We start from the raw sequence: 24,488 nt of genomic DNA on the forward strand, positions 1-24,488 counted from the left end.
CAGTGTGGCTCAGAGCCCTCTGTGTAAGCAAATCTGATCACACTACTCCCTGACTTAAAAAACCCTTGACAGCTCCCCACTATCCTCAAAATGAAGTCCAAACTCCTTACCCGGCTTCCAAAGACCTTCCTGATCCAGGCCACTCCTAAGGCCTCAGCCTCATTTTTTGCCTCCCGTGCCCACCCCAATGTGTACCTGAAACTGGTCCAAGGCTCTGCCCCCGGTGCAGGAGCCCTTACCACCTTCCTCTACGGAGCTTTGAGTATGTGCTGGCCCTCTGTCCAGAAGTCTCTTTCCCCCTGCTCCAGTTATCTCTGAAACCTGCATCTTCTCCCCCACCCCTCAGGTCTCACTCGACACAGCAGCCTTCACTGGGTGAGGTGCCTGCCTTTTGTCCCACTGGCCACTGGGTTCTCCTCTTTCAAGGTACTTATCTTTACTCCCATATGCGTCCTAGATGCATGCACTTTTCTTCATCTCCACTGCCACTCTCTTGGTCCAAGCCACCATCCTCTCTGTCCTGGAATTCTGTAGCCTCCCAACTACTCTCTCTGCTTCCAGTCTTGGCCCCCTAAAAGTCCACTAGCTAGAGTGATCTTTTTAAATCTAAATTATTCTTTCAAAGGCTTCACATTTCACTTAAGAAAAACAAACTCCTTGCTATGGTCTACAAAGCCTTCCACGATCTAGCTGGGATCCTTGCTCCTTCATCTCATCTCAGACCACTGGGCTCTGAAGTTACACAGGCCTTCTTCCTGTTCCTTGAACACACCAAACTTACTCTAGGCTCAGAGCCTTTGCACCCGCTGTTGCCTCAGCTTGGAACTGTTCCCCTAGGTCTTTGTGTGGCTGGATCTGCTCAAATGCCGCACTCTGAGACCATTTCTCCTCACTCTGTATTTTGTCTTAATAGCACTTATCACTCTTGGAGACTATCCTATTTATTTGTGTATTTACAGGATTATCACCTTTAGTCCCCTCTAGCATGTGAGCAGGGAGCTTGGCTGTCTTGCTGACACCACTGTATTCCCCAGCACTTGGCTTGGTGCCTGGCAGAAAGCAGGTGCTCTGTATTTTTGGATGAATGAATGGATAGAGATCAGAGAAGCCTAGTTGAATCCAACTCTGCCTTACTCGCTGAGTTTGGGCAAGCCTCCTTTCCTGGTGTGTGAAGTGGGGGTGGAGAGAGTAGGATGCTGAGCTAGAAGCTGTTAATTAGCTGTAAAATTTCGGCCTGTTTTCTCCCTAGTCTTCGGCCTGGAGCCAGCCACTGGACCTCTGGCGCCTCAGTTCCCCACCTGTATAATGGGTGTGACCTCATCCCAACGTCTCGGGGTGGTAGCGCTGCCTTATAAGGCAGCAGAAGCCGAGGGCGGCCAAGGCCGTGTGGGTGGAGAGAAATCACAACATCCGGCTGCGGGGGCGGGGCGAGGGTGCCTGCTGCGCCCAGGCCAGAGGCCGGAGAGCCGCGGGGGAGGCCGTCAGCCTCCTCCGGGCCTCTCCCCGCTTCCGACGTGTGCCCTCCAGTATGGGCCGACCCAAAGGAATACGGCCGGACACATGGCCCAAACAAGCTCGCAGCAGGCCCGCAGGAGGCCCAGGATGCCAAGTGTGTCTCTACAAACCCTACAAAAGCCAAGGCGAGCTCAAGGGACCCGGGCCACACCCCATCTGATGGCCCAATCAGAGTGCACTGCTGAGAATGACTGACGCTTCCAAAATCCAATCAAACTTCCGGCCTCCGGGGCGTGACCCAGAGGACCCACCTCTGGTGTCCCAGCGGAGGGCTCGGCCCTAATTGGCAGTTCGGTATCCTATGAAGGCCCAGAAATTCGAACCTAGGGGCTAAACCCCACCGCAGACCAACCAGGAAGCGGTGACGTATTAAGTCCCGCCCCCCTTCTCCTTTGAGCGAATCCCTGGCTCGGGGGGCGGGGGAAGATGAAGAGGCTGTCTAATGGGAAGACGGCGCGGGGAGCGCCCGCTGGGTTATTGGCCGAGTAAAGTAAACAGAGGGCGGGGCGGGGCGGGCCGGCGCCGGGGTGGCCCCCGGGAGGGGGCGGAGAGTGCGCGGCGGGCGGCGGCGGCCGGGGAGGCCCGGGAGGCCGCGGCGCGGTCACTGCGAGCCGAGCCGAGCCGAGCCGCGCCGATCGCCATCCGGCCCCGGCTCCCGCGCGCGATCCCGCCGGCGGCGCGGCCCGGCGGGCCCGGCGGCGCCGCAGCCCATGGAGCTCGAGAACATCGTAGCAAACACGGTGCTACTCAAGGCCCGGGAAGGTGAGGCTGCCGGGCTGCCGGGCGGCCGGGTGCGGGAAACGCGGGCGCGCGGCCTCCGACTTTGGCGGGGCGCCCCGGCCGTCCGAACCCCTCGGGCAGCGCGCCCCCCACCCCGCGCGGACGCGAGCCCTTCCGGCTGGTCGTCCTCCTCCTCCGCACCTGCGGGGGCCCAGGAAGGGGCGGGGGTCAGGCCGCCGCCCTCGCGGCGGGGGGGTGAGGGGTGAGGGAAGGAGAGAGGAAGGAAGAGGGAAGGGTGGGACCTGAGCCCCGGGAGAGCCTCTCCGAGGCGTCTCCCAGATGAGAGGTTCGAGAAGATGCCCCAGGAAGGGGCAGCCTGCCCCACGTGCCCCGGGCCTAGACCCCCGGGTCCAGCCCGAACTGGCACCAAGTTGGTCCAGAGTAAAGGCTGCAGAATGAATGAACGAACGGAGCCTCCGCCGTAACAGAGCCCACCCGACTTGGGGAAACTGCTGGTCACATATGCTATCAGTACAACTGCAGTTGCTGGGTGCCTCAGGACACTGGGGACAGAGGTGACTGGGTAACAATTTTTGCTCTCAGGAAGCCCACAATCTAGTGGGGCAGACGGGTAGAGAAATAAGTGGCAGCTGAGCTTTGAAGTAAGAGAGCGTGCTGGGCATGCAGAGGGAGCCGGTCTGGTGAACTGAGTGTGTGCTGGGCTCCTCATGGCTCCCAGCCCAGATGTTACCAGGCACCTGCTCTATGATAGTCATGGGGGACATGGAAGGACCAGACCTGGTCCTCGCTGCCTTGTGGTCAGTTTGCCCTTCATCTGCCATTGTCCACCTCAATAACAGAATAACCCAGAACCCACTCTCTGCCCTGTCCTGTCCAGGGTGCTGGAGTCCCAGCATTGAACAAGACCCTTTTTGGAACTGTAGGGCAGGGAGGTCATGACAGTTTTTCCATTCTTTGCTGGCCCTCCAGGCTGAAAGAGTCACTGCTTCACCTTTCTGCTCCATTTTACAGGTGGGAAACTGAGGCTCAGACCAGGGACTAGTCCCTAGGTCACACAGCCACACTGTGGTTGACTCAGGCCTGGGGCGCAGGATGCCCCCAACACAGTCTGTAGGAAGCCCAGAGGAGCCCCCAGCTGGCACAGCATTGGGTGCCCCCTGCCTGCCCAGTGCATGTTGACCTCAGGGAGGTGCTGCCTGGAAATGGGCATGGCAGACTGGGTCCTTAGTGCCCAGAGCCTGACTTATCTCCTGTCCCTTATCGAGTCCCGGGGCTGGGCCTTCCTCTCAGCCTCTGGGGGCGTCTGTCGATTCTATTCTGCCTCGTCATCCAGCCAGCCAGGGAGGAGGGGTGGGGAGAGCCTGGCCAGGCCTCCCTCCCTAGGGCTGTAGCCAGTTCAGGCCTCCGGCACTGCCTTGCCTGGCCAAGGAGTGTGGGCACCTTCAGACAGGCTTCCTCAGGCGCTGAGTGAGGCGTAGCAGGGTATGGTCGGACTGAGGACTGTGCCTCCACTGGATGAGCCCTTGCCCCGACCTGTCTCTGCCCTTTCCACCTGCGTGGCTCTAGACAAGTCTCTTCTCTCTGAACCTCAGTAACCCTTTTTGTGGAGTGGTTGGGGACAGGACATGAAAACTAAAGGAAATCCCAGTTGTCACCAAGTCCCAAACCCTGGCCCCTGGACTGGCTATGTCGGAATCCCTCCGTGAACTGGCTGACAGCTCGGGGCCAGGCTTTTGCCAGCTTCCCAAGTGATCTGAGGCCCTAAGTGGTTTGGGAACCTTTGGTGTATGTATTCAGTTGACATCTAATAGATGCCCGGCATGTTTGGGGTGGGGAAGGAGATTGGGTATTGGTCCCAGGGAGCTGGGTTCGAATCTTGCCTCTGGCACCTCCAGACTTTGGATCTTGGACAAACTGATTCTTCCTTTCAGGGCCTCAGTTTTCTCATGAAATTGGGAGAGTTGCTGGGAGGGTGAAGTGGGACAGCACTGGGGGTGTGAGCCCTTGCTCATCCTTCCTTTCCCAGGTGCCCAGAGGCACAGGGAGGGGGCCAACCTAGGGTGCGGAGGAGCCCCACTGACTCTGGTGGCAGTTCTAGGACAGGATATTTGCATGTGACTCTTTGCTGCTGCCTTGTTGTGGCTGGGAGGAGGGGGAGGAGGAAGTAACTGGTGGGGGGAGGCAGGCGGATGGAGGGTTGGGTGAGGGACCTGCGGGGGTGAGGGAGGAGTTCCCCTTCTGGGGAGGCCTTGCCCGGGTTGGGGGTGGAGGGTCTGTTGCTCACTCACAGTGGAGCAATGATGGGGGGCTGTGCTGGGTGCAGGCTGCAGGAGGGCTGCTAGCAAGTTTCCCAATGGGTGCCTTGTGATACTTCCTCCTCCAGGCAGCTTAGGTCAGGGAGCCTTTTGAGGGACCCAGCCCTGCCTGCTCCCTAGAAGAAGGCCCCTCCTCCTGCACCACCTGCCTTCAGGCTGGCTAAAACCAGAGGGGAAACTGAGGCTGGGCAAAGGAAAGTGATTCCCTGAGGTTCCCACTGAGTTGTTGGAGCGGGGGCCCACTTTGCCACAGCCCTACTGAGTGCTGGACACAGACTCTCCCAGTCACCCACTACCTCCGGAGGTGGCTTTGGACCCAAAGTACACATGGAGAAATTGAGTTTCACAGAGGGCAAGTGATGGGCCTAAAGTGTGAATTGGAGATTCAAACCCAGGTCTATGAGACTAAGACTCAGGCCCCTGCCACTGTTCTCAACCTTCTGGCCCACAGGCCACATCTTTCTAGCTCTCTAACATGTTTTATTTATTTGGCTGCAGTGGGTTTTAAAAAAAATGGGAAGCAATATTTCATGTAACAGTCCAGATAACCAGCTGCTTTTGAAAAATCAGAAGATCTGGCCACACTGAGCCTGCATTCCTGCCTAGCAACAATCAAGCAATCAGCTGAAGTTGTGCTGCAGCTGCCGCTGTTAGTAGTGGCATGCCCGGTCCAGTTCACCACACTCCCCACCACTCCCTGTTGTCATCCATCTGGTGCACATTTACCATACCTGTCTGGCTCTGCAGGCATTTGAGCTGCTACCCTAGTCTCAGCAGCTACACATGGGGGGTCAGCTAGGTAAAATGGGGCAGGTATCAGGCAGGGCCAGGGAAGCCCTTGTGTGCAGGGGTGGGGATCCTGAGTGCCAGCCCTCCTGCCACCACCTAGTTTGAGTCTCTGGTAGCTCTGGTGCAGGGCCCGGGAATGAAAGCCTGGAGCCTCCCTGGTGAGCCAGACTGCCCTCTGCCTATGCCATCTCTCAGGCATTTCCCACATGTCCTGGACTCTCTCTCTTCTGGGCCTTGACTTACACAGTCCCCATCACTGTCATGTCCTTCTCTACTGTCTTCTTCTGGGAAACTCCTACCTCGTAGGAAGCAGCTGAGGCTTGTCGAAGCCACCTGGCAATCCCACCCTCCCCTAGCAGCCCGGCCTCCCTGCCCCTGTTGTCTCTTTCTACCCGAGAGGCCCAGCAGGAGGGCTCAGGGGACCACGTGTGTCCTGGAACCCAGTGAGGGCAAGTTGGAGCAGGTGGAAGGAAGGCCCGAGGTGCCTCCCAGAATGGGCAGTGCCTAGGCTGGGTCTGAAGGCCTCTGGACCGGACTGAGGGTCGAGGGGAGGCTAGGTGGTGGCGGGACTCTAGCCCCAGCGCCTGTTTGCTCTTGCAGGTGGTGGTGGGAATCGCAAGGGCAGAAGCAAGAAATGGCGGCAGATGCTGCAGTTCCCCCACATCAGCCAGTGCGAAGAGCTGCGGCTCAGCCTCGGTGAGGCCTGGGTGGAGGACGGGGTTGCTGAGGCAAGGGGGACCTGCTGGTGCCAGGGGACCTCCCCTGAGACCTCACTCCAGGGCGGAGGAGCAGGGCTGGGGGCTCCAGGGAGCAGGAAGATTGAGGCTGCACCGCCCAACCCAGTTTCAGTTCCTGAGCTTGGGATGGGTGGAGGGCAGAGAGCAAACAGGACAGCAGGGGGTGATGGGGGTGGATGTGGGGAGGAGGGCAGCGTCAGATCTGGGGCAGTCTGAGAGAAGCGGAGGGAGGGAGGGCTGGGCCTAGGGTGAGCAGGGCTCGGGTATAGAGGGTGCAGTGGGGGCTGGAGCCAGCCCACAGATTGACTGTGTTGGGAGCCCCAGGCCTGTGCTCAGCCCTGCCAAGCCCAGCACTTGGGGGGGCCCAGCAAAGCCTTGACCAGAAGGGCCGAGGACCCCAGTTCCTGCTTATCTTGGCCGAGGCCCCAGGTCTGAGCAGTAGCCGAGGTTACCCAGGCCCCCTCTGACAGCCTGCACGTGGGCAAGGAATATACCAAGGCTTCCACTGCCTGGGAAGGAGGCCTAGCCTCGAGCTCGCCGGAAGCCACAGCTTCCTCCCACACTTTCGCCAGGCAGGCAGCAGGTGTAGGCCTGGCCTGGGCTGGGCCGGAACCTCACAGACCGCACCCATCCCCAGCACTGTGACGTATACAAGTGGTATGAACAAGGAGACGGTTGGGGGAAGGTTAGGGCCTTGGCCCTGGAGCCACGCTCCTGGCTGTGTGACCTTGGGCTAATCACTTAGCCCCTCTGGGCCTCAAAGTCCCAAGCTATGACGGGAATAACAGTAGTGCCCACCTTAGTATTGTGGTGAGGGTTGTAAAGGAGGTAATGGCTGCCGTACTGCAGGGCTGGAAGCTGTTGTTGGGGCCCTGCCTGGCGGTGTGGACAGGAGTGCCCCGCCCCAGCCTCCAGATCTGGGAACCCAGCAGCTCCCCCTCTGCCTGCAGAGCGTGACTACCACAGCCTGTGCGAGCGGCAGCCCATTGGGCGCCTGCTGTTCCGAGAGTTCTGCGCGACGAGGCCTGAGCTGACTCGCTGCATTGCCTTCCTAGATGGGGTGGTGAGTGCAGCCCAGCCGCGGGGCCCTGCCCAGCCCTGAGGGTGGGCAAAGGTCCAGGGCCACATGTGCCACGTCTCACCACACCTGTCGTTCTGCCCAAACCCCAAGCCTCTCTGCCTCCCACCCTGTAGGCCGAGTATGAAGTGACCCCTGATGAGAAGCGGAAGGCGTGTGGGCGGCGGCTAATGCAGAATTTTCTGAGCCACACAGTGAGTGAGCAGTGATGGAGGGAAGACGGCAGCGGGCAAAGCTTGGTGATGGGAAGAGGGATGAACACAGCCTGGCAGAGGTGCCCTGGAGCTGCTCCAGGCTCACCAGGCAGTTCTGCAGGCATGGACCCCGGCGGGTGGGCCAGGGCTCTGGGCAGGCCGCCGGCCAGCAACTCGGCTTCACCCTGCCTCGAGGGGAGTGGCAGGAACAGAGTTCAGCAACTTGGGAGGCTGGTGCACCTCCAGCCTGCAGCTGCCCTTAGCACAGGCCCGACATACCTACCATCTCTGCCCTGGGACTGGGCAGCTGGCCAAGGGAGCCCCCTGCCCTGACCTGTCTGTGGCCTGTCCGCAGGGTCCTGACCTCATCCCTGAGGTCCCCCGGCAGCTGGTGACCAACTGTGCCCAGCACCTGGAGCAGGGGCCCTGCAAAGACCTCTTCCAGGAGCTTACCCGGTAAGCCTCTCCCTGCCTGCAGGCCTGGAATTGTGTCCTGAAGAGGGGCTTTCTGTGGGCCCGGAAGGCTGTGGACAGTTCAGCAGCTGATGAGAGAGATCTCACCCCAGCCTTGTCCCTGCTGTGTGACCTTGGGTGGGTTGCCTCCCCTCCCCGCAGCATCCTCAGCTTCAGCCTGGAGGCGGCTCCCGCCTAGGTGGGTCAGCAGGAGGGCTGGCTGAGGATGCTGCCTTTTGGGCTGAGCATGCACATAACGGGGGGCCTGGCCCACCAAGCCAAGAATCTGGGGTATCGGGCTGACCAGCAAACTGGGCCTTCTCAACAGACTGACCCACGAGTACCTGAGCGTGGCCCCATTTGCTGACTACCTCGACAGCATCTACTTCAACCGTTTCCTGCAGTGGAAGTGGCTGGAAAGGTGAGCTCCTTGAAGGCTGGGCCGAGGTAGGCCAAGTGGCTGGGCTCTCACGGGCCTCAAGCCCTGCTCAGCCAGCATTTGCTCCCCAACCCCTTGCTCACAGGCAGCCAGTGACCAAAAACACCTTCAGGCAGTACCGAGTCCTAGGCAAAGGCGGCTTTGGGGAGGTGAGTGGCCAGGCCAGAGACCCCAGCAGAGTGCGGAGGTGGGGTAGGGGGTGCCCTGGACCAGCCTCTTCTCCCATCTGTGTCCCTGTACCCCCAGGAAGGGCCCGGCTTGTCCTCATTTGCCCCATCTACCCTGGCTACAGGTGTGCGCCTGCCAGGTGCGGGCAACAGGCAAGATGTACGCCTGCAAGAAGCTGGAGAAGAAGCGGATCAAGAAGCGGAAAGGGGAGGCCATGGCACTCAACGAGAAGCAGATTCTGGAGAAAGTGAACAGTAGGTTTGTAGTAAGTACAGACAGGAGACCCTACCCTCCCCTCTGGCCATGTGCTGCCCTGCCCTGCCCTCCTTACTCACCTGGCTAAGGTTTTCTTCCTGCCCTGCCCCTTCCCCTCTAGGCACTGCCTCCCCGCCCTCCGAGATGCCTGGGCAGGGCGGGTTTGGGGTGTTGACACCAGGCCTGGGGAGCAGGCTGAACCCCAAGGAGTAGCACTGAGAGGGATTTCTTGGGTGGCTGGCACCAGCCCTGCCACCAGGCAGTCCACGGCCCCTGCTTGAGAGCTCGGGTCCTGGGCTGCAGGTGAGCCTGGCCTACGCCTATGAGACCAAGGACGCGCTGTGCCTGGTGCTGACGCTGATGAACGGAGGCGACCTCAAGTTCCACATCTATCACATGGGTCAGGCTGGCTTCCCAGAGGCGCGAGCCGTCTTCTACGCCGCGGAGATCTGCTGTGGCCTGGAGGACCTGCACCGGGAGCGCATCGTGTACAGGTGTAGGGGCTTGGCCCACGCACCAGGGGCTGCAGCTGGGTGTGGGCAGAGGATGGTGGTGTGCTGGGGCTGTCACCTCGGCCACAAGCCTGTCTGAGCCCTGCCGGGCACTGGCTCGGGGCTCCACACTCGCCCACGCTAGGCGGACTTGAGAGGCTCAGAACTCAGGCTCTTGGGTCTGGCTGACCCGTATGTGACTCCCGGCATTGTCACCCCTCTCTGTGTGACCTTGGGCCAGTCAGCTCCCTGCTCCCAACACCACTGCCTTTCCCGGGAAGCAGAGACTCTAATTCCTGCCTGGCAGGTGGTTGTGGGAACGCAGGAGATAATGCAGTGGAGTGCGGGGAGCCCGGCAGGCAGGGCTCCGCAGTGCAGGCTCCGGTCATTATTGTCATTGGTGGTGGTTTGTGTGAACCTCACAATGGCCCCCTGAGGGGACGGATGAGCAGCTCCACTTGACAGGCAGGAAAGGTAGAGTCAGTCACCAAAGGGGCGACACCAGGGCTGAGCAAGGCTACTGGTGACGTCCGGGGAGCTTCCCCCGGGTGGGAGCTGCCTTCCACTTGCCTAGTGAGCCCTGGGAGTCCTGGCTCTGTAGATCCTTCTGCTGCTCCCTCCAGTCGGGGCTGCTGTCCGGGGAGGGCAGGGCTGTCTGTCGCCCTGGCAGCAAATGGCCTCTGCACCTTGCTCCACATCCTATCCCAGGAGGTGAGCAGAGCTAAGAGGTGGCTCTATCTAGCTGCCTGGCGAACTGAGCAGCATCTGACCCTGCCCTTCTCTCCCCACAGGGACCTGAAGCCAGAGAACATCCTACTGGATGACCACGGTGGGTGGGGGGGCCACAGGTTGGGTGGAGTGGAGTAGGGTGGGGTCTGGCCTGCCTGCTTAACGGCCCCCTTGCCTCTCCACCTACATTCAGGTCACATCCGCATCTCCGACCTGGGGCTGGCTGTGCACGTGCCTGAGGGCCAGACCATCAAAGGCCGTGTAGGCACCGTGGGCTACATGGGTGAGTCTCCCCCTTCTACCTCCTGAGTCCCCTCACTGTCCTGGGCCTGGCCCCACCGCTTCTGTTTGGGAGTCTCCCGTGCCTCAGGAAGTAGGAAGAGCTGATGTCCGGCTTTTACAGATTAGGAGACCAAGAGTCAACCAGGACCCCACACGTGTGAATCCACATCATTCACTAAATACTTACTGATCTCCTATTGGCTGAGCCTGCAGGTGGCTGCCAGTGAAGGATGAGAAGGGACTCAAACCTATTCCCGTGGCCCCAACCCTCCACTCCTCTGATCTGCCCACACTTGGGAGTGGGAGTGCCCGTCTCTGGTGGGGGCCAAGAGTTGGCCCCACAGTCCCCTTGGGGACCACGTGACACAGTAGACAGAGCCCCAGCTACAAGTTCCACCTCTTGCTTGCGTGTGTCCTTGGTCCAGACACTCCGCTTCTCCCAGTCTTGCTTTCCCCGGCTGTAAAGCGATCATCAGACCCACTCCCAGGGTTGCCTTGAAAATGAAGAGAGGTAGTAGAGGCAGAAACCCCACTCACCTGCCCTGGCAGGCAGGAGGTGTACAGCACGTGAGTTGCCTTCTTTCCTCTCTTTGATATTAAATCCAGAGGTTGCAAACTGGTAGCCACACGGGCCTAATTTGGCCTATGTTTGTGTTTAAATGAAATTGTTTTTAAAACAATTTGAATTGGTCGCCAACATTTGATAAGCCAGACAGCTTCACATTAAAAATAGGGATTTCTGACTTCTCTTGAAAACTTGGAAGACCTGGCCCCGTGCAGGGCCACATCAGCTCCCTTTGATGGGACATGAGCTCTCCTACTTGCCCCGGGTCCCCCAGTCTGAGAGGGGACCACCAGTCTGAGCCAGTCCCCCGCCTTGACGTGCACTGGGCATTCCTGGGGCCCAGGGCTCGGTTCCCACCTCCTGCTGAGCCCTAACTGCCGTGCCACCCTGCCCAGCTCCAGAGGTGGTGAAGAATGAACGGTATACGTTCAGCCCAGACTGGTGGGCACTCGGCTGCCTGCTCTACGAGATGATCGCAGGCCAGTCACCCTTCCAGCAGAGGAAAAAGAAGATCAAGCGGGAGGAGGTCGAGCGGCTGGTGAAGGAGGTACAGGAGGAGTACTCCGAGCGCTTTTCCCCACAGGCCCGCTCCCTCTGCTCCCAGGTATGGCAGGCAGTGGACGGTCTGACCGGCTGGGGCTGGAGCTTGGGCACCTCTCCGGAGGCCACCCTGACCAGCCCTGCCCTGCCACAGCTCCTCTGCAAGGACCCTGCCGAGCGCCTGGGGTGTCGCGGGGGCAGTGCCCGCGAGGTGAAGGAGCACCCCCTCTTTAAGAAGCTGAACTTCAAGCGGCTGGGAGCCGGCATGCTGGAACCGCCATTCAAGCCAGATGTGAGTGCCGCCCACTCCTGCAGGGGGCAGGGAGGGCTGGGGGCTCTTGGGGCATCAGTCAGGACACTCTCAGTGCAAGTGTCAGAAAACCCAACTGAAATGGCTTAGCCAACAAAACAGATTATTCACTGGGCTCATGAAAATGAAAAGCCCCAGGATAGGTCTGGATTTTGGCCAACTGGATCTGGGGTTCCAACAGTGTTGTAGGAATTCTCTTTCTCTTTCTCTGCCTCCCCGCATACTGCTCTGTGTGCAGTCCTCTCTTCCAGGTGGCTCTCCTCAGGTCGTGGCAGTGGTGAGCCCAGCAGCTCAGCCACCCCAGTAAACAGGGAGCACCTCTTGCCCAATAATTTCAAAATAAGTCCTAAAAGGAAAAAAGGGCTGAGGCTGACGCTCATTGCCTCTGATTGCTCAGGTGCCCCTCAGTGGCCATGCCTGGATCATATGCCCACCTGAACCACAGCCAGTGCGGGAGATCAGTTCCCCAAAGGAAAACCAAGCTGCCGTTGCCAGCGGGGGGGGGGGGGGGGGGGGGGGGGAGAGCTGCTGGGCTGGCAGAGTGTCAGCTGCCAGCCACACCTGGCAGCACTGGCCTCCTGGCTGTGGGCAGAACACGCCCCTCGTAGAGTCTCACTCATTTACTGAGCGTCTCAGTGGGTCAGGCGTCCTGCAGGCAGTAATGTCCTCGAGTCATCAGATTCCAAGTGGCAGAAACTCAACTCACACTTACTTACACTCAACATTGGAGCTTACTGGTTCATTTGGCCAGAAAGTCCCAGAGTGGGGGACTTTAGAGTTTCACACCGTGTTGCTGGGACTCCAACTCTTGGCTCTGCTTCACCTGTTGATTGTCCTCCCACTGAACTCAGGCTTCTCTCTGTAAAGTCACAGGGAACGTTCTGATTGGCCAAGATTAGGTCATGTGCCTGCCCCCTCCCATGTAGAAGGGGACTAGGTCCTGGATTGATAGTTCACCGGGAAACCTGGGGAGGCAGGAAGGTGATGGGCAGGCCAGGTTGATGGCTGTCAACCACACACATGATTGTTTATTCATTCAAGAAATATCTGAGTGCCGTGTGTGCCAGATCTCAGAGATAATGAGATCCACAGGACCCAGTCCTGCCTTCATGTTCTAGTGGGGAGACACACCAAAATAAAGTAAGTGAAAAAAGAATTTCAGGTAATGTGAAGTACAACAGAGAAAAATAAAGCAGGCTAAGAAGGTAAGGAATGATGGGGGTGGGGGGGTGGGAGTATTTTTAGACAAGATGGTTTCTGAGGAGCTTATGGTTAAGCAGAAGTCTAAAATATGTGAAGGAGAGAGCTGTGCCAAGTTTTGGGGTGTGAGCATTCCAGGGAGAAAGAGCAGCTGGGCATTGAGGTCCTGGGGCAGGGACCAGCCTCGAAAGATGGAACAGCAGCGAGGAGGCCAGCGTGGCTGGAGTGAGCATGTGCGGGGAAAGACGTGCATGGTCTTATTCTAAGTGTGACGGGGCTTTTGGGGAATGTTGAGCAGGAATGTGGGGTGTGAGGGGTGGGCTGTAGAGGAGGTGAGTGGAAATGGGAGGCCAGCTAGGGGTCTGCTGTGTCTGAAGGATTGTGTCATGTTGGCCTCCCCAGCACCCTGCGGTGGGGGCATTGCTGTGGGCAACGGAACCGAGGGCCTGGCTTCCAGCAGCTGCCTTGGGGCTGGCACTGCTGCTCAGGGTTACTCCTGCTTCCCGTGCACGTCATCTCATGTAACCTTGAGATCATCCCACTGCCCCCAGGTCTTTCATTCAAAGTTAGAAAATCAGTGCCCTGGAGTTTCACTGTTTAGAAGCAGCAGATGAAAAGCAAGCTTGATGATGATACAGTTTTTAACAGCTTTATTGAGATTTAATTCACATACCATACAATTTACTCACATAAAGTATGTAATTAAATGGCTTTTAGCATATTCAGAGTTGTACAATTATCACCACAATCAATTTTAGAACATTTTCATCACCCCTCTGCCAAAAAAGCCCCATACCTGTTGGCAGATAGTTCCCATTCTCCCCTCCCCTTGGCCCCTGGCAACTACTAATCTACTTTTTGTCTCTATATATTTGCCTATTTTGACATTTGATATAAATGGAATTATACAACATGTGGTCCTCGTGACTGGCTTCTTTCACTTCAAATAATGTTTTCAAGGTTCATCAGTATTGTACGCCTTTCTTTTCTACGACTGAATAATATTCTATTGTATGACTGCCACATTTTGTTTATCTGTTCATCATGGATGGACATTAGGGTTGTTTCTGCTTTTTGATTATTATGAATAATGGTGCTATGAACATTCACATACAAGTTTTTGTGGGGACAAATGTTTTCATTTCTCTTGGACATACACCTAGGAGTGGAATTGCTGGCTCATTTGGTCGTGCCATGTTTAACCTTTTGGGAAACTGCCAGACTATTTTCCAAAGCAGCTGCACCATTTTACATGATGTTTTAATTGACATCCTTAATAGTAGGATTTAGAAAATAATGTAAAGATGAAAAATAAAGTGGCCTTCTGGAGTGAGGTCAGCTCCCAGGAGGGGCAGGGGGTGCGGGGAGATGGGAGGACTGTTCTAATCCTCTAGTTGGCTGTGAAGCGGGAGAGGATGGAGCAAGCCATTGGACATGCCAGGACAGAGGACCCATCAGCTCCAGGCCCTGCATGAGTTGCCCAGGCGAAAAGGCCAGCTGAGATTCAGCCTGTACTCACCTCACCAGTTGCACACCCAGACAGCTGTGTGCAGGTGGAAGGGGTGCCTGTCACTGATTCCACCAGGCGCTGTGGGGGCTGGTTGGCTATGGTGGGTGAGCTACCACCACCTGGGAAAGGCGTGGCCTTTACTCAGCCTCATCAGTCAGTGAGCAGTGAGGGATAATGATCCCCAGTTTACAGAGGGGAAGCTGGGCTTCAGAGAGAAGGGACTGCCACGCTTAGGAAGTGCACGGGATGCCTGGTGCCCCAGAGAGCTGCAAGGGTCACATGGCCAGGTCAAGGCTGGAGTAGTAATCAGGGCTGAGCTGTCCTCCCATGCATGGGCGCGTGGTGTACCTATCTTACCGCTGCCTCTGTCCCCCAGCCTCAGGCCATTTACTGCAAGGATGTCCTGGACATTGAACAGTTCTCCACGGTTAAGGGTGTGGAGCTGGAGCCCACCGACCAGGACTTCTACCAGAAGTTTGCCACGGGCAGTGTGCCCATCCCCTGGCAGAACGAGGTGGGGGCCTCCCCAGCTGGTGGGGTGGGTTCCTGGGGTGGCCCTGGGGGCAGCTCTCACAGCTGCCTGTCCTGTGGCAGATGGTGGAGACCGAGTGCTTCCAGGAGCTGAATGTCTTTGGGCTGGACGGCTCGGTTCCCCCAGACCTGGACTGGAAGGGCCAGCCGCCTGCACCCCCCAAGAAGGGACTGCTGCAGAGATTCTTCAGTCGCCAGGTAACCCCCAACAGTGTACCTGGGCCCCCAGCCTGGCTCCAGGGGAAGGTGGGTGGGAGGCAGAGCTGGTGCCCACATGCGCTGGGAGTGGGCATCCTCCAGTCATGCCAGTGGTGCCCAGGGTCTCTCCCCTCATTCCCATCTGTCCCCCACCCCTGGCTGGGCTCACGGCCTCTTTTCTCTTTCCAGAGGTGAGCAGTGTGGGCTCCCCATGGGTTGGCCTTGCTGCCCAGCCTCGGGGAGCCACGGGCAGCCCTTCCATGGCAGAGGCGAGATGTGGGTGAAAGAAGTCTGGTGCCCGCTCCCCCTTCCCCTTTCCTACTGTTTCCGTTCCCTGCACCCTGGCACCTTCAAGCTGCTAGCCTTGCTTAGCCGTCTGTCTCCCCGTGCCCTGCCTCCACTGGCCCCAGGGAAGAGGGGCTGGACGGATCCTTGGGTCCTCTTACTTCAGTCTATTGCCGGCAGCCCCTGCAGTGATGTCCAAACATGTCTGGCCTGAGCTGCTGCTCCAGGCCCCTCCTGGGGAGCGCGCCCTGCCCCCACCCCCCCACCCCCGCCCAGAGCACAGCCCTAGGCAGCTCCTGGCCTGCCCTGGCAGGGCCAGCCCAGGTGACGGCACTGGTGGCTAATGGCGCTCGCTCTGCCTCTTTCCCTCCGTGTCTCCCGCCCCTCCAGGATTGCTGTGGGAACTGCAGCGACAGTGAGGAAGAGCTCCCCACCCGCCTCGAGCCCCCCACCCGCCTCTAGTCCCCAGCCTGAGGCCCCCACCGGCGGTTGGCGGTAGCAGCTACTCCGAGCCCTGTTTACAGTTTTGCACAGTGGTCTTCCCCATTGTCCACTCAAGTCGTGGCCTGGGGACCATAGCTGGAGCTGTCCCCAGTGTCCTCTGCCCCTCGGCCCGTGGTCTGGCTGAGTTTGGGAAGGCCTGGGCTGTCCCTGGGACAAAGGTGCGTCCCTTCAGCTCTCATCTGTGGAGCTCGGGGCTTTCTGTATTTATGTATTTGTACGAATGTATATAGCAACCAGAGCGTTCTTAAGACCCACTGTGGAGCTGGCAGAGGGGCCACTGCCAAACTCAAGTCTCCTCAGGCCCAGCATGGATGGGCCGAGGCTGGGCCAGGCCAGGCCCCTGAGCCCCCAGCACTGTGCTCGCCACCGCCGACCTCCGAGTGAGGCTCGTGCCTGCCCCTTCTGCTCTGGGCTCAGGTCAACACCTTCCGGGGCCTGATGCTGTCCCTTCTCAGCACTTGTCAGAGCTGGATCTGGGGCCTCTGCATCCCCTAGGCCTGTGCCAAAGTGTGACCAGAGATTGGGCTGACCCTGGGACCCATCAGTCCACTGCCCAGGCTGTCCCCAATGGGTCTGCCTCTGCCTTCCAGCTCCCAGGGCCCCTCATCCCTCATGCTGGGCCATGTCCTGAAGACACCTCTTGCCGATACACCCCAGTCCAGGGCATGGGAAGTGGGGAGAGGTGTCCTTGGCCAGCCCTCAAACATTCCAGACTCCCCTCATAACAACAGACACATGTGCCCAGCAATAATCTGCCCCTCCCTGTGTGCGCCCGTGGGTGTGTGTGTGTGTGTGTGTGTGTGTGTGTGTGTGTGTGTGTAGGGGGTGGGCTGAGGCTGTGTGCTTGTACCCCAGGCCCCAGCCCCGGCTCTTCCCAGACTGTGATGGCCATCCTAGTCCCAGTGTTAGGGAAGCATGGGATTACAGGGCCTTGGTTTTTTCATATTTAAAGCCAATTTTTATTACTCATGTCCAGTGTAAGCTGCCACGTGTTTCTGTGTGAATACAGTCCGAGCACAAACCTGGCCCGCTGCCCCTGCCTTTCTCTTTCTTGCTCCTGGTGCTCCAGGGGTCTTCCTGCTTCCCTGGCCCTGCTGGAAGTGGGAAGGGATTGGAGGTGGGCCTGGTGGGTGCTGTCCTTCCAGCAAGGCCCAGGAGCTCCCAGGGCTGATCTTGGAGTAGCCTTTCCAGGGGGCCAGGCCTTGATGGCCTTCAGGCTCACCCAATGGGTTTCTCAGCTTCCTAAGTGAGATGAGGCCTGAGGAAGAAGCCTTGGGTCCCCACTAGGGTGTGGGTCTGGTTTCTGTGCTGGTGAGGCAGGCTCAGCTGGTGGTGTCCCCTGCAAGGCCAGTGTGGCCTGGCCACAGGTTGTAGGTTTGGAGCGGCCTGGGGAACGAGGTGGGAGCTGCTGTTAGGAGCACCTGCCTGCTCTGTCTTACCTGGATGCTTGCTGTATGCCCAGCCCGGGGCCAGCACACATGCGTTAGAGCCATCCCTCTGCTCTGCCCTTGAAGTGGGAGATGTGGCTGGGCAGAGACAGTGGTGATGCTGGGAGTTAGGCTGTGGCAGGGGTTCTGTGAAGGGAATCAGGAAGGGTTCTGTGAAGATAGCAGGTGAGCTGGGCCTTGAGGGGACGTATTCACCTGGGAGACAGAAAGGGATTGGGGGAGCATTCCATAACATTCCACCTATGCAGACTCGTGGGTGACAGCCTGTTGACCACAAGTCTGTTCCAGACTTCATAGACCTGTTGCTGCTTCCTAGCCTGCCAGTGTCCCCAGCCCCCAGGAATGCCCTGTAACCACCATAAGGGTTTGTTCGTTGCCTCTGGGCTGGGCACTGTGCCACAGAGGCCACATGAGCTTTGCAGTTGGACAGTTCTGGGTTCAAGTCCCAGCCTGGCCATTTTTCAAGCTGGCTTTGCATACACCCTTCCCTTGTCTGGAAAGATGAGTGTGAAACTCATCGCCTCACAGAGCAGCTATGAGAATCCAGCAAAGCAGCAGTCACCTCCTTGAGTTCCTAGGTCACTGGCAGGACTTGCCTGCTGGGGGATTGGGTGCTGGATGTCAAGTTGATGGCCCTCTCAAGGGCAGCCAGAAGGCTCCAAGCACCGACTTGGCAGACGGGGCCTCTTGTGCCAGCCCAGCTCTTGACGGTATGTGGAGCGTGTGCTGCCTCTTCTGTTAACTTGAGGGAAACAGGGTAGGGAGAGTGCCTTGCCCAAGGTCTTCCAGCTGGTGAGTGGCTGTTGCAGCGGGGTGAGGAAGTCAGCTAAAGATGAAGATGTTGGATCCTGCCCATGAGGCGTGAGGTTGGGGCTCAAGGAGCATTTGCCCCTCTGCTCCAGGCTTGGTTTGGGGGGGGGGGGCAGTTAGGATGCATGCAGAGGGCGGAGCCCAGCCCTGGGCAGCTGTGCAGGAGTGAGTGGGTGCCAGGTGGATGGGTAGGTCCCTGGAGTACACTGCCTGCGGGTGGGTCAGGACCTCCCACCAAGCTCCCCCTTGGGCTAGGGAGGCATTCAGGTAACTTTTTGGCTAGGGTTCAGCCCACCTTAAAGTTCACAGTGGACCCTTGGCAGAGGAAAGTCAGAATTCACTTCCAATGAGCCCTCCCTAAAGCTCACCTCTCCATCCAGCTCTATGGTAGGAACTGGGGATCCAGATGGAGATGAGGCCCCCACCAGCTTGGAGCTCAGTCTGGTAGGGAGGCAGAGGTGGGAATCCAGTGTGATCAGCACTGTGGCAGAGATGATTCTAGAGCTGGCGGGGCTGGGACTGCCACAGGGTTGGGGCTGGAGGTGGGGACCAGCACCAAACAGGAGAGGCCCCTTGGCCACAAAAGTATCAGAGTTGGTGCCCTCCAGGACACAGGATTGGATGTTCCCGGGTGGAGGAGTCAGATGGATGGTGTAGGACCTCTAGTGGTTTAGGATGGCTGAATGTGGGGTGGGGTAGGTGGGGGGTGGAAGGGTGGCTGGAACTGAGGTCAGTGAGACAGCCACACAGAACTTTGAAAGCTGTGCTAAGGATGTGGGGTCTCATCTGGAAGGCACAGGAGTCCCGGAAGGGTTTTAGCTGGTTGTGTTGGGGTGTCTGCCCAGCATGTACAAAAGTACACCAAGTTTCCTTTGGTGAACCCCCCCACCCCACTCTCAATCCGTATGGTTTAGATAGAGCTGGCTTGCACCCACTGCATACATGCACACTACACACGGCATGTGTGTGACCCAGGTGGGGCTGCTAAGGATCTTTGGTTGCAAGTGACACAACTGTCCTCCAGCAACTTAGAAAGTGTTAAAAGGATATGGGGGGAGCTGATAAACAGGAAGAACCAGAACTGGGGCAACTCCAGGTCTTAGTTGCAGAGCCCATTCTCATCAGGGCACAAACCCCAGGAGCAAGATGCTACAGCCATGTTTGTGTCTTTGCATCGTTGAGCCTGACTCCAAACTCAAGGAGTCCCAATGGGTGGGCTGGAAACCTGCCCACTGTGCATTCAAGGAGCAGGGCATTTGGGTTCACAGATCGCCGCAGTGATACCCATGGGATGCAATGATTTCCTGCGATGAAACAGAGAACCCAGTTAAGAAGCTGGTGGACAGCCAGATTCAGACTCAGGCTAGACAGTGGGGCCCTCACTAGAGCTCACCTCCATTCCCTGGGGATAAGCAGGGTGCATGGAGGCTGGGACTATGGATCCAGCACTGGATTCTCCTCCCTGTACTACTACTTAGTAGGCAGGTGGTGATGTATGCTTGCTGGGGACACAGTGGGAGGGGCCGTGAGTTGGGAGGGAGGCCAAGTATTCCTCAGTTGGGGCTACATTGGGGTGCCTGCCTACTGGAACCCCTGCCCACTTTGTGTGTGCAGTGCCTGTCAGGATGTGGCCAGGGCCTGGACGCGTGTGTGCTCCCCGGATTGAGGGGTGTGTGTGTGTGTCAGGGTTCGCGACCTCGGCTGCTTAGCTGAGCATCCTGTGTGCCCCGGTTGAGGGGTATGTGTGTGTGTGTCAGGGTTCGCGACCTCGGCTGCGTGGCTGAGCATCCTGTGTGCCCCCGGGTCTGCCTGCGTGCGCCCGGCCCAGACAACCTATTGCCAGGAGCTGTGGGGCGTGGCGCGTACATTCCCTGTGCAGGATGAGTCCGGCGCCGAGTCTTCGGCGCGGCAGGTGGGCGCTAGGTCCTCCGCCTTTCGCTCGGTGGACGGCCTCCTTGGCAGCGAGTGGCGAAGGGTGGGGGCCCTCCGCCGGCTGCCGCGCGCGCGCACGCCGAGCTCGGTACGCGCCGTGTACGCGCCCGTGCGCGCGCCCCGCGCTCCATCCCAGCGCTCGGAGCCGCCTTCGCTGCCACAGTCAGCTCCCCGGGGCCGCCGCCGCCTCCCCCACACCGGGGGCTCTGCCCGCGGGGCCCGAGCCGCTCGCCCCGAGCCAGGAGGACGAGCTCGAGGAGGATGCCTGGGCCCGTAAGTACCGCGGCAGCGGCGGCGGGCCCGACAGGCCCGGAGCACGGGCGGAAGATGGTCCCGGGACTGAGCTCCTCCCCGCGGGCGGCTCCGCGTCCTGGCCCCGGGTCGCCGCCCCGGACCCCCGCCCCGGCCAGCCCCTCCCCCAGCCCACACCGGAGGGAGGAAGGGAGGGAGGGAGAGGGAGGGCGCCAGTGAGCGAGGGAGCCAGAGCGGGGCGCAAGCAGCCACCGGTTCGCTTGGAAACGGTTGCCACAGCAACGGGGTTGCGCTCCCCGGCAACGCGGCTGCGGGGCGGCGACGCCCCCTCCCACCCCTCCCCCACCCCACGCAGGGCCGCAGCACGGGGGCGCAGGGGGAGAGGGGTGCGGCGACTTCCCCCTCGCAGGTCTGGATGTGCCTGCCTCCAGAGCCCGTCGAGGGTGGGGGTGGGGGACGAGCGGCCCCGTGGGCATGAACTGGCTCCCACGTGGCTGCAGTCGTCGCAGCAGGGCTCCTGGGGTGGCTGCAAACGTGGGGGCGGCCCAGCCGCTGGGCCTGCCCCGGGAGGAGTTGGCATGGAGGCTGGGTCCGGGATGTGTGTCCCGTCACTCCCCACCACCCCACCCACCTGCGAAATGGCTTGACCCGAGTTGGGTGCCCCAGAGGCGATGTTCCTTACCAGGGGAGAGGAAAGAAGCTCGCATCCCTGCTCCTCGTGGCCAGGGCAGGTGCCAAACCGCGGCTTGGGCCGGCGGTGGGTCTCTGCTCCGCGTTCCAAGCCACGATTCTCGGGGGACGGGTGGGAGCAGCGTGGGCAGGAGCAGAGGAAAGGACATTGCTAACCCAGGGAAGCTGAAGCCCAGGCCAAATGGGAGCGCCCTGGCTCATTGTCTGGATCACAAGGGTCCCTTTCTTGTCTGAGCACAAAGCCCAGACTGTGCTGGGTGGCATGCAGGTTGGCCAGCAGGCAGGCCAGCGCCACATGGAGATGCCCTGTCCTCCGGGGGAGCTCCTCTGGGAGGAGAATGGCCGCTGAGTCAGAGGAAATGACCTCTGGCTTCCCTCCCAACCTCCCCTCAGTGGGCAGCATGCTGGGGAGAGAAATGGCCCTCCTGTCAGCTCTCCCAGGCCTGACTCAGCAGATGCCAGCCTGACCGCAGGCCTCAGACTCAATATCACAGGGACCACAACCACCCTTGGGTTTCCTGTCCCATCCAGGGAGGTGTCCTGAGCACCAGAGGTGACCATTATCCCAGGCATTTGAGGCCTTGGCATAAGATGCCCTTAGATGGGTGGTGCCCAAGTGAGGTCTGAGTCTCCCTCCCCCAGGCAGGAGTGCCTTTGAAATTATTCACAGGCTCCTTTCATTCTGTTTCTGCTGTGTGTGAAACCTATGTTAAGTGCTCTGCATCCATTATCTCCTAATCCTTACAACCACTGTGCAAGGTAAGTTTATTATCCCCATTTTAGAGATGAAGACTCGGAGACTCAGGGAGGTAAAGTGAATTGCCCAAGGTCACACAACCAGTAAGTGGTGGGCTAGGTTTCCAGTGCAGGTTTTTCTGGTGGCACAGCCCCTCTCTGCCTGCTACACACCATCTCTTGTGACCCAGGAAGAACAAAACTATAGAGCTTTCTAGAGGAGTGTTCTTTTTTTTTTTTTTTTGTGTGAGGAAGACCAGCCCTGAGCTAACATCTATTGCCAATCCTCCTCCTTTTTTTTCCCCCCTTTTTCTCCCCAAAGCCCCAGTAGACAGTTGTCATAGTTGCACATCCTTTTAGTTGCTGTATGTGGGCCGCCGCCTCAGCATGGCCTGACAAGCGGTGCGTCGGTGCACGCACAGGATCTGAACCCGGGCCACCAGTAGCAGAGCGCGCGCACTTAACCGCTAAGCCACCGGGCCAGACCCTAGATTAGCGTTCTTAACCTTCTTTCACGTTCCTATGAATGTGAGGAAATTCCCTGTCTTTTGGGCCTTGGTACACTTTTCCTTCTTCCAATAAAATCAGCAAGATCCTTGTTCCTCCAGATGCTCTGTAGGACTGTGCTGCTGCTGGGCTGGCTGCCTCCCCCTCCATTTTCTCTAGGGGGGATACTGAGCAGTGAGGGCTGCTTCAGTTCCCTAGAAAACCCCTGAGGCCCAGTCCTTCATTTGTGGGACTGATAGCCTGATCATTTGTGGGCTCTGTAGTCTGATCAGCTTGCAGCCCTGGCTGTGGGAGAAGGAATTTAGCAAAGATGGGTCCGTGCAGTGCTGGCCCCTGGGGGTGCTCAGGCTAGCTCAGGGGTTGGAAACCCAAATGCTTCTAGGGCCCAGAGGGCAATGGAATGAGTGAGGTGGGCCAAGGAGTTACTTGGTTGTAGTCTGTGTCGCCATGTGACAATATAGACTTGGTATGACCAGATTGTCCAGTTTTCAATATGAGCCATAAATCCAAGCTTATGTAAAAATTCCTCAGTTTTGAATGTTGGCAACTAATCAGAATATTTTTAAAAATTGCTTGTGGGCCAACAAAACACATTCATGAACTGTGTCCGCCTGAGAGTCACAAGCTGAGCCCTCTGGTCCACAGGGAAGTGATGGTGGGTTTTGCTGGACCACCCCAGGTTTGTGTGATGTAGCGCCAGGGGCTGGTTTCCACGTTTGAGCCTCTTGAGACTGCAAGGTGCTGGTATTAGTTTGTCACGTGCAGCATGTACGCTGGTCTTGAATTCTTTTCACATCCCTCAGCAGTTTTGCTCTGCCCTTGGCGCTGGCAGGCAGACCTCATCATTCCTGTGTGAAGACACTTCAGCTCAGGCACAGGACTAGACGGGATGGGGTCACATAGCCGATCAGGGCAGAAGTAGGATTTGAAACCAGGGCCCCCGCTTCAGTGCTCTACGTGTTACACCAGGCTACCCCTCAGAAGAGGGTATCATCATCTACCCCCTCACCCCCGAGATGTGGCCACCTCCTTTGGAGAGACAGATCTGAGGACAGTAGACACTGACCCAAGTAAGGCCTCTCTGCCCACAGGCCCTGAGGCCCCAGTCTCGGTAGTCCTGTTTACAGTTTCCAAGCCCTGGGTTCCTGGCCCAGTTCTAGGGTTGGGTCACAGAGATGCTACCTGCAGACAAGCGTGCCAAGCTGGTACCTCAGCCTAGCTGGAAATGAGGCTCTGGCCAGCTCCATGCCCGGCTGACTGTGGCAGCTGGGACAATTCCTGTCATCTCTCTCTGGCCTCAGTTCATCTGTCTTGGTGTGGGAGGAGTGAAAAGTGTCATCAGTGCCTCCTTGAAATGTCCTTCCTGCCAGGACAGCAGGCTTTACAGTCACCTGGGCTTCACAACCACCTGGCTGTGTGGGCCTGCGCTGGTGCCAGCTCCCTGTCTGTAGAGTGGTGATGGCAGCACCACCTCCTGGGTGCCCCGAGATGACAAGTGTAAAGAGGCTAGCAGTGGGCCTGGCACGTGCAGGGCACGCAGTCACCTTCTTCTTCCACCCCACCCTCGCTCCACACGTCACACTCCTCCCTCCCTCCTCTGTCCCCTGGTCTGAGTCCCTGTCCCTTCACTTGACCATCAGCATTCAGGGCTTCACCTTGTGACTCAGAGCCCCTGCTGCCTGGGGTTCCCTCTGTCTACTCCAGAGCCCCTGGCACGTGGCCCCGTGTAGTCTTTTCCTTTTATTCACACAGCTATATGGATCCTCAGCTCATTTACAAACTACCTCGCGAGGGCCGTGAGCTGGGTGACAGCTTCTCTCTCAGTGACATGTTGGTGAATGGCTGACATTTCTTAGGAATGAATTGGATACAGACCTAGCTCTTGAGGTGTTACCTGTCCTACAGCTAAAAGACCAAACAGATAACTGGACACCTCCAGTTACTCCTTCAACAAGTGGTGTTTGACCCACTGTGTGCCAGATGATCAAAACAGATGCAGCCTCTGGTGTTGCACACAGGCCACCATGGAGCCCTGTGAGTGATGTCATTGGGCTTCTCCAGCCCTGGGGGTGAGGTGGCTCAGGGCTGACTTGTCCAGGAGTGACAGGGGAGGCCATGAGGCTGAGTAGCGAGCACAGGGTGAGAGCAGCAAGGTTGTGTTGCAGGCCTGGGGCCGGGAGAAAGCAGAGTTCTCAGCAGTGCAGGATGGAAAGCGGCTGGCTGCAGAGGGACCGGGCGCCAAAAGGTGAGGCTGAAGAGGTCTGGCAGGAGCTCCTCCTGGAAGC

At 58.6% G+C, this 24,488-nt stretch overlaps 1 protein-coding gene across 1 annotated transcript; it reads left to right on the forward strand.

The window, feature by feature from the left end:
• Positions 1-2,132: 2,132 nt before the first annotated feature.
• GRK6 (G protein-coupled receptor kinase 6) lies at positions 2,133-16,854 on the forward strand. Its single transcript, XM_058546985.1, has 16 exons — positions 2,133-2,277; positions 5,961-6,056; positions 7,048-7,160; positions 7,292-7,369; positions 7,725-7,825; positions 8,151-8,243; positions 8,347-8,410; positions 8,554-8,694; positions 8,988-9,178; positions 9,967-10,004; positions 10,098-10,187; positions 11,147-11,355; positions 11,446-11,583; positions 14,688-14,825; positions 14,906-15,040; positions 15,716-16,854. Exons 1-16 carry the CDS (start codon positions 2,226-2,228, stop codon positions 15,785-15,787), a joined length of 1,749 nt encoding a protein of 582 aa, XP_058402968.1. The 5' UTR covers positions 2,133-2,225; the 3' UTR covers positions 15,788-16,854.
• The last annotated feature ends 7,634 nt before the right edge of the window (positions 16,855-24,488 follow it).

Source organism: Diceros bicornis, chromosome 1 (assembly GCF_020826845.1).
Source record: "Diceros bicornis minor isolate mBicDic1 chromosome 1, mDicBic1.mat.cur, whole genome shotgun sequence".
Lineage (NCBI taxonomy): Eukaryota > Metazoa > Chordata > Mammalia > Perissodactyla > Rhinocerotidae > Diceros > Diceros bicornis.

Bases quoted from the DNA above. Each gene is read 5' to 3' on its own strand.
- GRK6 (XM_058546985.1), top strand. From the start codon at position 2,226: ATGGAGCTCGAGAACATCGTAGCAAACACGGTGCTACTCAAGGCCCGG. The intron at 7,826-8,150 runs GTAAGCCTCTCC...CCTTCTCAACAG, and splicing joins CTCTTCCAGGAGCTTACCCG to ACTGACCCACGAGTACCTGA. The intron at 11,356-11,445 runs GTATGGCAGGCA...GCCCTGCCACAG, and splicing joins CCCGCTCCCTCTGCTCCCAG to CTCCTCTGCAAGGACCCTGC.